General features: G+C 38.6%; 1 protein-coding gene across 1 annotated transcript; it reads right to left on the bottom strand.

The window, feature by feature from the left end:
* Positions 1–1,193: 1,193 nt before the first annotated feature.
* On the bottom strand, positions 1,194–16,568 carry ARPC5L (actin related protein 2/3 complex subunit 5 like). Its single transcript, XM_051979636.1, has 4 exons — positions 16,241–16,568; positions 9,768–9,840; positions 7,779–7,955; positions 1,194–2,084 (listed from the first exon to the last, which is right to left on the bottom strand). Exons 1-4 carry the CDS (start codon positions 16,402–16,404, stop codon positions 2,022–2,024), a joined length of 477 nt encoding a protein of 158 aa, XP_051835596.1. The 5' UTR covers positions 16,405–16,568; the 3' UTR covers positions 1,194–2,021.
* Positions 16,569–16,818: the final 250 nt, after the last annotated feature.

Here is a 16,818-nt window from a genome sequence, read left to right as displayed (position 1 = left end):
TTGTTTGTTTACAGTATTAAAATAGGATTTCAGATGAGCCATTTGTGACCTTAGACAAATCACTTTTAGCTGTTGCCTCCCAAATCAATCAATCAGAGTTGGACTAATTGGTCTCCAGCAATCCCTTCCTGTTCTAAAAGTTCTGATGTTTGTTAGGGCAGGTAGGTAGCACAGTGGACAGAACACCAGCCCTGAAGTCAGGAAGACCTGAGTTCAAATCTGACCTCAAGACACTTAACACAGCCTGTGTGACCCTGAGCAAATCACTTAATCCCAATTGCCTCAGCAATAAAGTTCTGATGTTACCTAAAGATAAATACTGATTGGTAAAGGGCTTTACTCTAGACATCTGGAATTAAAAGACCCAAATTCCAAATCCTAATTCTGTCACTTTCCTAAAGGTTTCTTTCTTTCAGTGGGGCTGACCTTACTTGGATCTCTCAGGTTGCTCCAACTTTTCTATGCATCTGATCTTTTTTTTAGGAAGGGCAGTTTCCTGGTGCCACTAGTTCACACACACACACACATTTTAAGCACAGCTCATTTTAATTCTTGATATAATAGGGTCTTCTAACAACTTTTGAATCAGGAAACTATTTTCACCTTGTGTAATTCGCAAAATCTTTCATGTAGCAGGAACCACTTATTTATTACACATACTAAAAATAGTCCCCATACCTGCAAGCTTATACCAAAGGTAAACAGATATTTTCTACAGGCCATGGTGTAAAAAGTATAAGAGACCCAGATTCAAATCAGTTGTCACTTTCTCTCACTGTTCCTTGATTTAACTGTCTACAAAATGAGGATATCTACACTTCATTTGGGCTAAAAAGAAAATTTGGTTTTCTGTACAATACTGTACAAAAAGGTAATAAAAATTCACAAAATAGTAACATAGTTGCTTATTAAAGAAAATGAGTTCACAAGAGAGCAGATCCAAGTTTACTTTTTTTTATTTAATATGAATAGTGGCATCCTCTGAATTAAATTTTCTTACTGGTCTCCACCCATTTCTATAGTTGTTTTTAAGCAAAAGTTGAAAACCTGTCGTTAGTAAAATATTCTGTTTGGGAAATTTCATTTTACACTGACGTTTCTCCTATTCACGAATCTGTGTTCAGTGGCAGATTTTTTTGCCCTTTTAAAACACCCCTCTGAGAAAAGCCATACAAAAACACTTTTAAAATATGGACAATTAAATGTGGTTGGTACTTTATTAACTTAAGATCCAAGATGTACAGACAAGGTAAACTTGAAGTTGTATGAAACAATAAATATTTAAACACCAAACATCATTTTGCCTTCTTGTGATCCATCAGCTGGGTGTGATGCAGAGCTAACAGCCTGAGCTGTATGTAGACTAGACTCACGAGTTGCCCGTGGCTTAAGAGCCAAGAGAAGCAGTTCTCTGTTCTCGGTCAGTCTCCCTGAACAACTCAGAACTTCTGCCCATTTAACATCACTCTTCTGTTTTACTAGATGAAACACGCCAAAAATTAATATACTAATGAGTGAAGAGCTTTATTGATCCAGCAGGCACTTTACAATAAAAATCAGCCCCAGAGTCTGCCTCCCTCTTCTAAGGAAGACTATTTCTATACAAACCCTCAGATTCTTTGAAAATATAACACCAAACAAGCACTCCCTTTCCAAGCAGCAAAAATTCTACACTTGCCAAAGGCATCCCAACATTCTACATCAGCAGTACCCAGGAGCACCCACCAGCAGAATGAAGCCGCCTCTCTCCAATATCCAATTTCAGTGGTGGCAATTCTGTTACTCCTAGGTGAAGGAGAATGTCAGCTCATGTGCAGAATTCAGAAAAGGCAGCAGCAGAACATTGGATTTTCCCCCCCTCCACCTCAAAAATAAAAAGCATTTTCAACAAATGAATGGTCTGAAATATTCACTGTAGTTTTGGGGAAGATGGGCCAGTGTCATCTCCATTATTCCTTCTTCCTTGTTCTGGGTCCCCCAAACTCTTCTGGTCTTCTCAGTGCAAGTTAAAAGTCTTTTTTTTAAACAGTTTTTCTTGCTGTGAGAACTCTTATTATGGAACCTAGACCACCTACTGCTAATGCCTATTGGAGTGAGAAAAGGAGATCAATAATACAGGTTAGATCATTTAGCCACAAACACCACCACCTTACCCTACCCAATTAGCACATTTCTATAGCACTTCAAGGTTTACAAAGTACTTTCTTCAAAATAAAGTCTCATGAGGCAAGGAGTGCAAATCTTAATTCTACTTTTTGGAAGCACAATTCATATAGCCACTATCGGTGCTGAGACTCAACCTATTTTCCTGAGAATATTTACAATATTCTTCCCACTACATTCAACTGCATATGTGTTAATGTTTATTATTAAGCACTAATTGACAAAAAAGAAAGAAAAAAGAAAAAGGCTGCCTCCCAAAGTATATTTCCCATTGTTCAAGGTTTTCAAATAAGAATTTGAATGACCACGTGTCAGGAATGATACAAAGGAACACCCTACTCATGTCACTGTTTATTAGTTAGTTTAGGGATGGGGAACCTTTTTTCTGCAAATGGCCATTTGGATATTTATAAGATCATTTGTGGGCCATTCAAAATTATCAACTTTTAGAACTTAAGCAGTGGGAGATTGTTGTACCTAGCTTTCAGCTCATCACTTGGGGTTGCCTTAGCAAATGATTTTGTAGCCCACGAGTCAAATGTTCCCAAGTCCTGATCTAGATCAAAACTTCTTAAAACTTCTTCCACTTGCTTTTTTTGATCATGAAATTTTTATGTGACTCTCCGGGGTTTATAGGTAAATATACAAGACAAACAAATACTAATCTTCTACAACTACTACTAACTCCACAACCCCCACATTCAGTTAGTATAGAATCGCAAAGAATAGCTTGAGAAACTGGGATCTAGATCATGCCCGTCCTTCCAGCTCTGTGGCTCTATGATTGAGAGTATTTAAGGGAATTATGTAACAAAAATGGTTTCAGAGCTCCCAACTCTCAGGTTGTATTTACAGAATTTTTTTTTTTTTTTTGGATCAAATCTCCTGATAAGGAAGTGCCTCTGCCAATGTAGCTGCACACCTCAGCCAGCTTTAAGAGCTGTGCAAAATACTTAAACTATACCCTGTACTGGCACTGACAGATGCCACTACATTTAGTCAGAACATAGTCCTTGCTCTTGTGGAACTTTGTCTAGTAAAAGATTGATTAAAAAGATAAAAATGAAGTGATAAGGATATAAAGTCCATAAGATAAAGTGGCAATAGGTGTGGGGGAGGGTGGGGTCCCTTCTTATAAAGTGGCTTGAGCTGGTCTTTAAAAATTTTTCTTGATGCCTTTCCCCCCAAATAGGATTAATGCAGTAATGTTTTATATGACTTCACATGTATAGTGGGTATCATATTTGTTGTCTTTTCCATGAGTAAGGAAGGGCAGGATTTAAAAATCTGGGACAACAGTGACGGGGAAGACTTCCTGGATACAGAGAATAGCCTGAAAGTAGCAAGAATAGGAAATCTGGGGCACATCCAGGAGTAATCTAGTCTAGCTGGAGAATAGAAGTTTTGGACATAACATTCAAAGGGAGGCTTAAAGAATATGGATTATAGGCAAAAAAGAGCCACTGAAGAATTCTGAGCAAGAGTGTTATGATCAGAGAACTCTATCTTGAAAGATTGACTGCAGAGCGAAGAATGCTAGAAAAAGCTCCATCAGAGGCTAGGCTACTGTAACATTCCAGTAGCAATAATTCATTTACTGACACCCTCCAAGGGATTTTCCTCAGGACACCATATTGATCCTCTGCAGCAGTTGGGGGAGAGGGGGGAAGAATAGAGCAGAGGAAGCTACTTATGTATAACAACTTCCTATTATGATACAGAAAACACTGAGCAGAAATATTTCCATATCAGCCAGTCCCACTGATGAGGTGAGCAGAGATTCTTATGTAAGCAGCCACATGAAAACATTTTTACACTTCTATGGTAGAGGCATTATTCTAGGTAAAATAAATTTGCATTTGTCTTTTACAAGGGTGAAAATCATTCTTCAGGCACACTTTGCACAGGTACTGCCTCCACCAAAGCACCAGAAAGAATAGATAAGTGATAATTCATCAAAGCTATGTTTCTGAGGTCAGCCAGCATGTGAAACCACTGAACACATTTATAATGCCAACATGAATACTTTTAACATGGAATCAACAGCTTCTGTATGGCTGTGCCCCCTCCTCCCCCCGGAATGCTTTCATGGAAAAAAATGTTAGACAAGGAGTTGTGTCACATTATTAGTAACAGAAAAGGACTATTGCCAATTCCAAAGAGAGTACAACAGGAATAAAACTGGACACTAGTGGGAATTTTTACAAATAAATTCCTTGCAAAAGTATCTCTCTTCAGCCCCATGTCACCATCATTCCAGGGGAACCAATGATTTCCTTATCACCAAATCCAGTGGCCTTTTTTTACCCATATCTTTTACCTTACACTTTGGGGGACGCTTTTCTCTTAACTTGCTTCAGAGTCTGTCTCCACACTCACATCCCATCTCTCTCTCTCTCTCTGTCTCTCTATTTTCCTCAGGATTTTCCTGCTCCTGAACAGTTTCACTGGCTTTGTTGCCTTTTCCTATATTACTATCACTGGCTCTCTCCTCTACAGTTACTCTGACCATATCTATGTAAGATTCCCAAATCTGATGTCCCAAGTTCCATACAAACACCTTTAATCACTTCTAAGATATCTCTACTTACATGCCCTATGCATTATCCCAAATGAAATCTGTCCCACACAGATGTAAATTATCTCTAATCCCTAAACCATCTAAATCTCCACCTTGTTTTCTATGCACATAACTCTGGAAGTCCCATCACTTTTTAATTACTACCAGATCCTAATAATTCCGACTCCAAAATTCTCAATATCTGTCCCTTTTGGTCCATTCCCACTGTCTTCACCTAATTCTGGCCCTTATTACCACTTACCTACACTACTGCAATAGAATCCTTAGAAGTGGTTTCCCTCTACATTCTTCACTCTAAACCCATTTCCATATGGTTGCAAGGATAATCTTAGGCATCTAATAATATCATTTCTCTGCTCAAAAATTTACCAAATAAAATCAATTCCCTCTGCTTTCCATAATCTGGGACACCCTACATTTCCAGCCTTTTTATACTGCCCTGTTCTATGCTTTCCACACTCTAGCCAAACTGAACTGTTCCTCAAATATGGCCTATGATCTCCTGCTTTCCACACCTGTCATGTACCTACACGGATTGTCTTCACCTTCTCCTTCACTTGTTAAACTCCTTACCTATTCTTCAGAATAAAATCTATGCTCCTAAATGCCTTCATCTAGATATAGCATTCCTTGAATTGCAAAAGAACTTTCTTATATATATTTTTTATGTGCTTAGAACAATACTGCATATTACTATTATTCATTTTGACTCATCCTACTAGACTTGTAAGCAGTTCAGGATTATATTTTATTTAAACTTGGTATTTTCTGTACCCTCTATCAAATGTCCTGCACACAGTAAGCAACTTCATAAATTGTTGCTGCTGCTGTTTATATAATAATCTAGTACAACCCCTGCCAATATATGAATTTTCTGGAGCATTCCCAACTGGTCATCAGGTTTCCATACCTGAACACTTTCAATGAAGGTGAATTCACTGACCACCAAGTGAAAACTCACAAGAGAGTGTCAAAACTAAGAGGGAGTTCAAAGATCATTTAATCCAACAGTTTCATTTTATCAATGAAGGAATTAAAGTCCAGAAAGGTACAGGGACTTGCCTCCAATCACATAGATTATAAAGAGCAAAGGCCAGGAGATCCTAGGTCCCTTGATTCCATGCCCATTGATCATTTTAGTTCACCATGCCAACCATTCTACTTCTAAATGCCTCAGATTACCCAGTTCTTTACATTAAGCTGAAAACTGCCTTACCAAAGTATGTCCCCCCACCCCTAAGAGTCACACAGAAATTTTGAAGAATCCCATTATTATAGCTGGTGCTAATTTTTCTTTTATAGCAAATGCTATCTCACATATTTGGGTAATCTCAGACAAGCAAAGAAATAGATATCTCCTTTTTTCCCTTTATTATCTGATTTTTTCTTGTGCAGCAAGCTAACTGTATTAATATGTATACATATATTGGATTTAACATATATTTGAACATGTTCAATATATATTGGATTACCTGCCATCTAAGTGTGGGATTGGGGGGAAGGAAGGGAAAATTTGGAACGCAAGGTTTTGCAAGGGTCAATGTTGAAAAACTATTCATGCATGTTTTAAAAATAAAAAGCTTTAATTAAGAAAAAAAATGAACAGCAAGTTCAATTAAAAACCATGTTCAACAAATCACTATTTACTTGCCATTTTAAAACCGAATACTTATGTCACACAATGAGTGACAAATAAATGTGTCAGTTTAAATTATGTCCTACCAGTTAGGGAACCAAAGCACAAAAAGACTGCTACATGACACAGAATATGGAAATTCTAAAATAGAATCTAAAGACCATCACAAACTTCCCTACTATCATCTAGGTTATTAGCTTCCAACTTGTGGATCCAGGGACTAAGAAGATGGCATAAGTGATCTATAATTATTATGTATACCAAGCACTTTCATTTGAGTTTGAGTGTTATTTTTAAAACGTATGTATTTGCTATGATCAATAAAATAAAAATATATAGCCAAAAAAAAAACAAAACAAAACAAAACAAAATTGTCATAATGGCAATCTCTTTAGATAAACCAAAGAATATTTGCTACATAGCTAATCAGCTCTGAAAAAATCAGTCTGTAAAGAAGAAAGAAATTAAATTCCCCACAAGTTTTGCCACTGCAGGTACTGAAATTCCACACCTGATTCTTCTCTCAACAGATCAGAAAGGACCTGGGTTTAGCTAAAATACAAACAATCAGAAACAGCCTGATCCCATCAGTGCACAAGTCTCCATGGGTGAAGCCTGTCAGTTGCTCTTACCTAGGATACACAATTCCTAGCACTATATACCAAAGAATATATAGTTTCCTAATTTTTTAAGCTTCAAGATACTTCACTTGCCTCTCTCAGGGATGCTGTATGAATCATACAATAGGAAAGCACCTTGTAAACCATCAAGTACTACAGAAACATGACTTTCAATAATCATATATTAGTATATGTATCTTCAGTATCTATTATATTCTAACATATTATTACTGAATATGATTAAACTTATTAAGGGGAGAGACCCCCACCTCAAAAAAAGATGTTCCCAGAAATTTTTCACCACAGATTTGAAGGAACAGAATATACTCCCTATCTTCATGAAGAGCTATGGCTCTATGTATTTATCCTTAGGCAATCTCTCTTCTCTTGACCTTTGGTTTTTTTTCATCTCTAAATTGGGAATACCACCATCACCACTAACATCTTTCTGATTCCTAATTGCAGCCTGAGGCCTTCTATTCTTAAAGACTATGTTCTAGTTCTGGCACGTCTCAATAAAGCTGCAAAACCTTCAAGGATCATAACTATATATACACAAGGTATCCACTTGCTAAATGAGATGTGCTCATCATTAGAAGGCTAGCCACACAAACTCAAAAAATCATCTACCACGGCTTAGAAAGGTGATCTGCCCCAGTGAGGTATTTATGAAATACTAAAGTGATGACAAAACACTTTAAAATAGAGAGACAACAGCAGGCCGTGTACATGGGCGCTTGCTTTGTGAATAGACCCCTGCGAAGGAAAAAACACATACCTTCTCATGCCACTGAAGTAACACGGCGCTGCTATTCTCTGTGGGCTTTTCAAATCCTTTATAAATGTACTTCATTAACAAGTCAATGCCATTTCTGTCTAATGATTGTACAGCCTGCTCTATCTCACTGCTTTTAAAGTTCGTGAGCACTTTCAGTACCACTCCTTGGGCCCGTTCCTGCAAAGACAGAAGAGAGAGTGGTGAGATCCAAGGGGCCATTCTAGGGCAGCTGTTGGACAAGACAAGGTGCCCACACAGAGAGCGGGGATGCTGGCAGAGGTTCTATCTTTCTCAGGGTCTGGGTTGGCTCCATTTTGTCTTATAGGATTATAAGATAATGCTGAGAACTAATGTCTGTCCATAAAACTGGTAAGAGAGCAATCACTTTTACTCTTCCAACACAGAGCTCATTATGAGAAGCTGTGTAGTGCTAGGAATCAGCACTGGATTTGACATCTAAATCCCTAACTTGAAGTCTAACGTCTACAAAAGCTATTTGACCTTGGTTTTGTTTTCGTTTCCTTATCTGTAAAATGAAAATACATTTTGTCCTATCTTCCCCACAGAGCTACTTTGAGAATCAAATTAATAGAAAGTGCTTTACAAATAAAGAAAATATTATTGCAAGGTGAGCTATAACTTTTTTAAAGTCAAGCATTTACCATTATACAGTCTAGAGACTTCAGATATCTGAATAACTAAAGCAGAAGAAGCAACACTGTTTCGAGTCTCACTGGAAGTCAAAAGAAGGTTCTTTTCTGGCTTTTCTGTATCACTATGGTTTATATGTGATTCTATGGCTAACAATAAAATAAAATGAAAATTTCATTATAATAATATTAATTCCAATTTATTATCTTTTGTTAACTGCATTTTATACAACTAATTTTTAAATGTCCTCTCTCAAAAAGCTTTTTTCAAATAATCAGTATCTAAAACTATTTTTTCAAGCCATTAAAGATATTGTCTAGCCCATAAGATTGTAATTGCCATGCTACAAGTCATGTACAAAATCATCTGCTTGTGTACAAGAAATAACATTGGAGCCAGAAAACCTGACCTGGAATCTAGTCTTACCATTAACCAATGTGTGGCATCTGGCATGTCACTTTCCCTCTCAGAAGCTTACCTTTCTCCCCAATTAAATGAAAGCAACTAATCTCTTAGGATCTCTTCTAGTTCTAACTAATTCTCCCTTCATATCACCGCTAGACTTAATTTTCCTAGATAGCTATCTTCATAGGTCTCTTCCCCATTTTCTAACGTCGTCCTCTCTTCAAGGTCCTTCCAGTAGCAGCATCCTACATCCTCAGGATCCTCCCATGGCCAACATCCTACTTTTCCAAGTTCCTTTTCAAGAACTAGCCAAAATCCAACCACAGGTCCCTCCCAAAGCTAAAATCCTAAGGCCTAAGAACTTTCTTAGTGCCAATATTCTACACCCTGATCCCAAGGTCCTCTCTAATTCCAACATTTTATACTCTAAGGAACTTCTTGGCACCAACATTCTATGTCTTAAAGGTCCCTATCTTAAATTATCACAGCCTCCTTTGGTTATATATGGCCTTGTCCGAAAATTTTTTTAAAATGAAATACAAAGAACAATAAAGGAAATCAAATATAATGATAGTAATAAAAATAGAGATGTTTTTTAAATTTCTCAGGCCATAGATTAAGAATTCTTGTATATCCTCATGTCCTTTCCAATATCAACAGTCTTTTCCTATACCAATAGTGTATATTCTAAAATTTTCTTGTTCTGTGATACTCCATTATTATTATTTTCTACAAATTTCACAATTGGTCAAAAGAATCTTTAATAATGCAGAATTTGTTTCCAAATAAGCTTTTAACTCTCTCGGCAAACCCACAAAACTTTTTATTGAGTCTGTATGACATGGTGTGGGGGTGGGGGTGGGCAGTTTTCAAGACCCAGTCTGTGAAAATATGTACCCCAAATCCCATTTCCAAAACTACTATCCTGTTTACCTTTACTGCTTGATTCTTCGCATTGACAGGGGAGTTTCGTAAAGCTGCATGAAATGCTCTGAGCATATCACCTGTGCATCACTGCCAGTCAAGGATCACTCTGATGGGATAGAATATTTAAGCCTGCTGCACGTGTTTAATGTTCATTAAAGTTCTTAGGATGAAAAAGCCAAATAGAAGATCTTCATCTTTTCCCCTCCCACCTCACCCCCCAGCAATATGTGAAAAAGGGCAAGCAAAGAGGGCAGTCTATTCACTAAGTTTTGTTTTTTTAAGTAACCAGTATTGTGCTCTGATAGGTGGTAGTGTGTAATGGGCTGAGGCTCGAGTTGATGCACTGAGGTCCCAAGCACGTGAGGCTAAGTAGTAATTGGGACCATACTCTATTTATATTCTTGGAGAAAGAATGGCCCCCCTACCTACTCTTCGTGCAAGTCTCGAGTCCTGATGTATTATATAGGAAATGACGATTTTGGTGAGTGGAGGCAGAGGGGCAGAGAAGGAAGTGGAAAGAGAGACTGCTGGCTGGTATCTTGTCACAGTTCTCACATTGCTAATCTCCCTTCCCCTCCGATTCCCCTTCACCTTCAATCCTTCTTCACCTCTACTAAGAATAAAGATCAACAATTCTCCCCTAACCTGAATTCCTGACTCCTACTGATTTTAAAATACGCGGTCCTCACAGTAATGAAGGCCCAAATGATAGCATTAAGTCTGTGATAAACTGCCAAATCTGAGCCCTATCTGCTGTTACTGGCACCTGAAGGACCTTCTAGTCTCTCATCTAGATTCCTTTAAAGCTTGGCTGAAGCTCAACCTCCAAGCAGCTTTTCTGAAATGCTCGGGTAGCTATCATCAACCCAACCTGAAGTTATTGAATCTGTGTGCCTAGATTTACATTTGCATATGTTGATTCACCAACAGATTAAAACCTGGAGGGGCAGAGGCTGTTCCTTGTTTGTCTTGGTAATTCCCAGCATCCATATTTTTTTGATTTGATCCAGTAGGCTTTCTATGAACTTGTTTCCTAATATAGGTAATATAGATGTGAAACCATCTATAAACAACACTTGATGGTCCCCCCCTTCCCAAGTATTACTGTGAGGAAAGTGATTTGTAAATTTTAACTTCTTTGAGAATGAGAACTTATTATTTAGAGAAACAAGTTTCACCTTTGGTCTCCACAGCCTACAAATATGTATTGAAGCCAATTTAATCTCATCAAAGTAAACATAAATGCTTTACTTGTATTCAAAGTCTTTTATGGTCATTAAACTACAGACTAATGTCTTCTTCCTAATGTCTACCAGTGAAATCCCAAAGCACTGATTAATATCTCAAAATTAAATCTAGTGAAGAGTTCATAGCAGATCAGAACCTTCCTCTTCCCAAACTCAATTATAGTATTTCATTCTCATACATTGTTCTTTATTCAGAACAAAGGACACTGGAGAAAATCTAGGTTATATCCCCAAAGGTGACATTTATTTCTAGCTATATTACATCTGCTAGTCTCTTTTAAAACATGTTATGGGGCCTTCAAAAAGAAATCTAAATACAGATTCAATATATCTATTACAACCTCTGCTCAATTAAGTCCCTCCATGACTTAAACCAATGAAACTTCAAACTAAGGAACTCTAAGGTTAAGTAGATAAAATAGTTTTCCAAAATCTAATGAAGTTAGATTTATAGTATTGTTGAAGATATCAAATACTCCCTCAAACATTTGTCTTCCTTCTAAATAGATCACCATGCATATCAAATAAGAAACAGGATGGTATAGTGAAACTGGACATCAAGGCAGAAAAAGAACAGGTTCAAGACTGATTCTGTCTCTTACAGATGAGGAACAACAGATGGTCTTGACGATGTCTAAGCTGAGTAAAAGAAAACTTGGGAGAAGTACTTAAAGAATTATCACATGAAATGGATTATACTTATTCTGCAAAAATGGATAGAATTTTCAGAGGCCAATTCATTTAACATAAGAAAAAACTTCAAAATGAAAATTGTTCAGAAATGGGATGCCTACCTCAACAATATCATGGAAAGTTTTCAATCAAAGCACATATTGCAGAGATAATAATAATTAAACTGTTATGATCTCTGTGGTCTCTTCCAAATGAGATTGTAGGACATCTTGTGAACTTGAGTCAATTCACTTTTCTTTGTATCTCTCCTCCCATCTATAAGATGAGGAAGTTGGACCTGAGTTACAATCTAGTTCTAATATGCTACGAATACATGAAACCATTTGTGTCTAAATTTTTCCTCCACAATCCTCCATTCACTCACCTTTGCCCAATATATCCACTACCTCTTTATCTCTTCTACCAAAATAGCAAATTACTTGATATCAATAACTTCCACTTGTTTGAATTGTACTTTATTGTGAATGAATTTTAATTAGGATATATCCTAAAAGCCCTTGAATAAAGCTTGTGACAGGTAAAGGTATTTCCCAACTCATAAAACTTTTTAAATAGGTGACACTACAGTCTACCAAGAAAAATGTCAGAAGTTTTGTTGACTCCAAAGCCAACATTTCCCCCACTGACGGGTTGACACAACAAAGAAAAATATATCCACAACTTTTCTTAAACCTCCCTCCAAAAAAAAACAAGTCACTTCTAAGTCTAATAGTCTACATTGTTTTGACATTCTATTCTGTTTTAAGGTCTCTTTCTATCTTAATCTCATGATATTTAATTGGATATTTGCCATTTCAGTCCTTTATCTCTAGTACAAGAGCTGATGTTCTACAAAGATCAAATAGAAATCAAATGAGATATTAAAGGACAATATAAATGTTATGTATTTTTATTTTAAGAAAGGGAAAAGATTGAGAATCAGAAAATTTTTGTTTGAATCCCATGTCTGCTATTTATTAACCCTGTGACCTTGGGCAATCACTTCACTTTTCTAAATGTCTGATGTGAACATAAAATATGTTAGAACATTTACCACTGCCAAGAAAGGAATACAAGCTTTACTTGTATTACTTTGATGATCTTAAGCCAAATCTTCTAAGCACTCTGAGCCTCAGTTTCCTCATTTATAAAATGGGGTGGTGGTGGGTGTAAAAATAAATCAGGTCCCTTCTGACAACAAACACGCTTGTTGCCATGATTTGGCACAGTGGAAAGTGTGCTAGGTGGGAATACTACTTCATCCCCTTTAAGTTACTTAGCATCTCTGCCTCTATAAATGAGAGGGCTAGTACAGATGGACTCTTCTAGATATAAATCTATGTATTTTCTTACGATCTATAATACAATGAAATCTAGAAAGATTTCTGAAATTACTGTATTATTACTGTACTGGCCCTGAAATTCAAGCTTGTAATCTAGAACTTTTGGGTGATTCGAGGAGGGGGAAGGGTACATTGTCAGAGATCCTGTGGTCCCTCCCCAAAGCACACTGAATCAGGTATAGCTGGAAGCCTAATGATTGGTTCTCAAGCTCATCCTTTTCTTATCCTTCTTTTGATCTGTACCTGCAGACTCTCTAATTTCATTAGTATCAGTGAGTTACAGTAACAGTGAGAACAGAAACCTGTTCCAAAGTATACCAGTGATAGTTCTACAAGTTATAGACTTAAGAAAGCTGACTGGGGCACTAAGTGGTTAAATGATTTGCCCAAGGTCATAAATACTATGGACCAGAGGCAGGACTTGAACCCAGGTCATCCTGACTCAAGTTAGTTCCATCCACTCCCACTAAGCAAGTTCACTCTATTCCAAGCAAAAGTTCTGCAATAGGTCCTTTTCTTCCCATTCTCTTAACCAAAACACTTTCCTAAACTCCTAGATTATCTGATGTTTAAGTTTTTAAAGACACATTATTTTACCCTTCCTGTTCCTAAATTCATTCCAGAATGTATTTATATTTCTCCTATTATGTCTACCTCTGCTGACATAATTTCTGTCAATGAATCATTTTATCAGGGTTAATACAGAGATAACTGTACCTATTCTGAGTTTGCATAAGTTTGAAATATTTGACTATCTGGTCTATACTGAGGGTTACAAAGAGACAAGCAATCATTCAACTATTAGTTTCTTCTCAATGAAGGTCTTCAAGCCAGAATGAATGACTGACTACTTGTCAAGGATAGTGCAGAAGGGATTCTTCTTGCTCTGAGGTTTCATTTTGAATGAGGTAAATATTAATACAGGGCAGCTTGGTGGCACAGTGAAAAGAGTACCAGGCCAGACTCATCTTCCAGAGTTTAAATCCAACCTTGGAAACTTAGTAGCTTTGTGAAACTAGACAAGTCACTTAACCCTGTTTGCCTCCATTTGCTCATCTGTCAAATGAGAACAAGGAAGTGGCAAGTGTCTTTGCCAAAAGACCCTCAAATAGGATCACAAAGGATAAGACATAACTGAAAATGACTGAACAACAAAAATATTGACTTTCTATGACTTTATCATCTCATTTGAAGAATGCAGGCTACATTCCAATCACTATAGCATTAGTTATATTTTACAGAAATTTGAGACCCAGAGGGGATAAGTTATCTGCCTAAGGTCATAAAGACAATCAATCAGAAGCTGAAATGGAATTTAATCCCAGGTCTTTTGACTTCTAGTAAACAGTTTTTTCCACTAGTCTTATCAAAATTTTAATAGTATGGCATAGTAAATAAATAGGAAACTGACCTGGAAGCCAAGATTTCTGATTTATAAGGGCTCTGGGACTTTAGGCAAATCTACTGACCTCTCAGTGCTATAGGCAATTTGCTAAGAAACTAAATTACAGAGAAGATGTGGCCAGTGCAGTTTTTGAGAATTCCCTATACTAGTGAAATCATAAGACCTGTCTATATACATAAAAATAACACCAATTACAAGCCATACTCTTTTTAAATTTTACCAAGTCAGATATTAGGAGTAAATATGATGAGACCAAAATTTTTTTTAAACTATGATTAGATCAAATTGGTAATATTTGCACTACTGTCTTCATAGGATTGTTCTAAACCTGAAACAGAAAAATGGGAGCCACTACAGGCTTTTAAATTTCCTCCATCTGAGACTGCTTCCTAAAGTAGTCCTGATTTTCTGTGATGGAGTCAATCAATTCCTTAAGTAAATGAAGGTTGCAAATTTTAAGTGTCAAAACTTTTTTTTAAACAGATGTTGTATGAGATAGACATAAATGACTATAACTATTATGAAAATAACGAACATTCTTTTTGGATTTATGAATAGCTGGACACAATTTAATAACCATCCTGCTTAAAAAGACTTCATTTCTATAGTTAGAATTTAGGGAGCCTATTTTTGGTATTAAAAGTTACCTCTTTTTAAAAAACTGCTTCCAACCTCAAAGGGAAACAATATGGAAAAAGGATACGCCAAACACAGAATACTAAAAAGTAAATGATTGCAGTTAAAAATAGCAAAAATATACTAAGAGAAAATGAGGTGAGGCTATTTTTAGAAGCTAAACATTTTAGGCAGAAGATAAAAAAAACACTTCTGAGGAAATGAACATGAAAATCTCAATTTAAGGCAGTGGAAATCAGCACTAGGTCTTGAAGCTTTTCTTTCTATTCCCAGGCAGAGGTTAAAATCTCAAATCCATGGAGGCCTTCTATTCTAAAACTGCTTCCCTCACTTCCCTTCCCCCACCACACACCTATTTTTAACAAGGCTCGATCCCTGTCACAGCATGAGGGTATGAAGCATGGTTAATGAATGCAGATCTGTATCCGGGACTGCTCTGACCCCATCTATTACTCAGCACCGGATCACCTTGGGCACTCCCCAGACAGAGGCTGAGGAGAAGGGCCCAATTTCCTGTCCCATTCCTCCCCCATCTCCATTCTGTAGGGTGGGGTACGAGTACAGTTAAAGACACCCACTTCTTCCATTTCTAAACAGGAAAAACCAACCACTCCACATTTTTCCAAACTTGGCCCATCCCTCCTTCCCTCACACCTGTATTCGGTCGGACGGCGGGACGGGAAATCAGGACTTTGGAAAAGCCAGAGTCCCAGGGTTTGGGGGCAAGTTCCTCGAGGCTCCCAATCGCTTTACACAATGCAGGGGAAGGGTGTAAACCACCAGACCGGGGGGGGGGGGGGGGGGAGATGCATACCACCTGAGAAAATATGGGAAAGGGTTGAGGGGGGTCCTCGATAAACCTTTCCTATAACGGCTTCTACAATGTATGGGATAAACTAAATCTACAGCAAAATAGTACAGGGAAAAAAAGGGAAATCTCAGAACCTGTGGGACGGAGCTGTCCTGGGAAAGGTCTCCGAAGTCGGAAAGCAGCCTTGAAAGGCTCTAGGGTCCGTACGCTGGGGACGCGTAGTAAAGACACTCAGACACGGGTGCTTATTACCTTCCAGGGCCCCTCTTCCCTTTTCCGCTCCCCCTCTCTCCGCCCTTGTGGCCCCTGATAGTCTCCCTTCCTCCTCTCCCTCCCCGGAGCCCGCGCGGGTGGCGGAAGGATATTGCCGCAGAAGGCTGTCCACCTCCCCCGGGTCCGGGTCCGAGTCCGGGCCCGGCTCCGCCGCCACCGCCGCCGCAGCTTCCTCCTGCTCGTCGACGAATTTGTTCTCGTCGAACTCGTCGATATCCACCTTGCGGAAGCGCGAGGACTGCGTGTTCCGAGCCATAGCGACTGTCTCCTCAGCCTCCCGCGCAACGCCGGGAGATGGAAGAGAGGGAGCAAAAAACCCCGTAGGGACGGCTCTCGGAGCCCGGCAACGGCCCCGGCAACGGTCCGGGAGACGACTCTGCCGCGCCGCGCGCCGCGCCGGGACGCACGCCCGCTTCCGGCGAGAGCCGGAACCGGATGTGGGGTCAGCCCGGGGGAGGGGCTGGCGGGCAGGGTTGAACTTGGGGAGGCAAGGAGGCTGCTTTACCCTGGCGAGGCTAGCCCCAGGTTGTTTCTAGCTGTTGGAGGCAGCGGCGGCGGGGCGGGGGTTAAGGGAGTAGTGCTGAATTATCATTGTAAACTGATGTTCTACTGTGTGTACTTCAGGATTTATGAAGCGCTTTCCCCATCTCCAATAGCTCAGGGAAATAAG

The sequence above is a fragment of the Antechinus flavipes genome, chromosome 2 (assembly GCF_016432865.1).
Source record: "Antechinus flavipes isolate AdamAnt ecotype Samford, QLD, Australia chromosome 2, AdamAnt_v2, whole genome shotgun sequence".
Taxonomy (NCBI): Eukaryota; Metazoa; Chordata; class Mammalia; order Dasyuromorphia; family Dasyuridae; genus Antechinus; species Antechinus flavipes.
The sequence above is the reverse complement of the archived record's forward strand: the minus strand, read 5'-3'. Positions and strand labels throughout refer to the sequence as shown.

Excerpts from the sequence above, each read along its gene's own strand:
- ARPC5L (XM_051979636.1), bottom strand. The coding sequence starts at position 16,404 with ATGGCTCGGAACACGCAGTCCTCGCGCTTCCGCAAGGTGGATATCGAC. Across the intron at positions 9,841-16,240 it reads GTGGACAGCCTTCTGCGGCA|AGGTGATATGCTCAGAGCAT; the intron begins ATATCCTTCCGC and ends GCAGTGATGCAC. Across the intron at positions 2,085-7,778 it reads TACTTCAGTGGCATGAGAAG|GCATTAGCAGTAGGTGGTCT; the intron begins GTATGTGTTTTT and ends TCACTCCAATAG.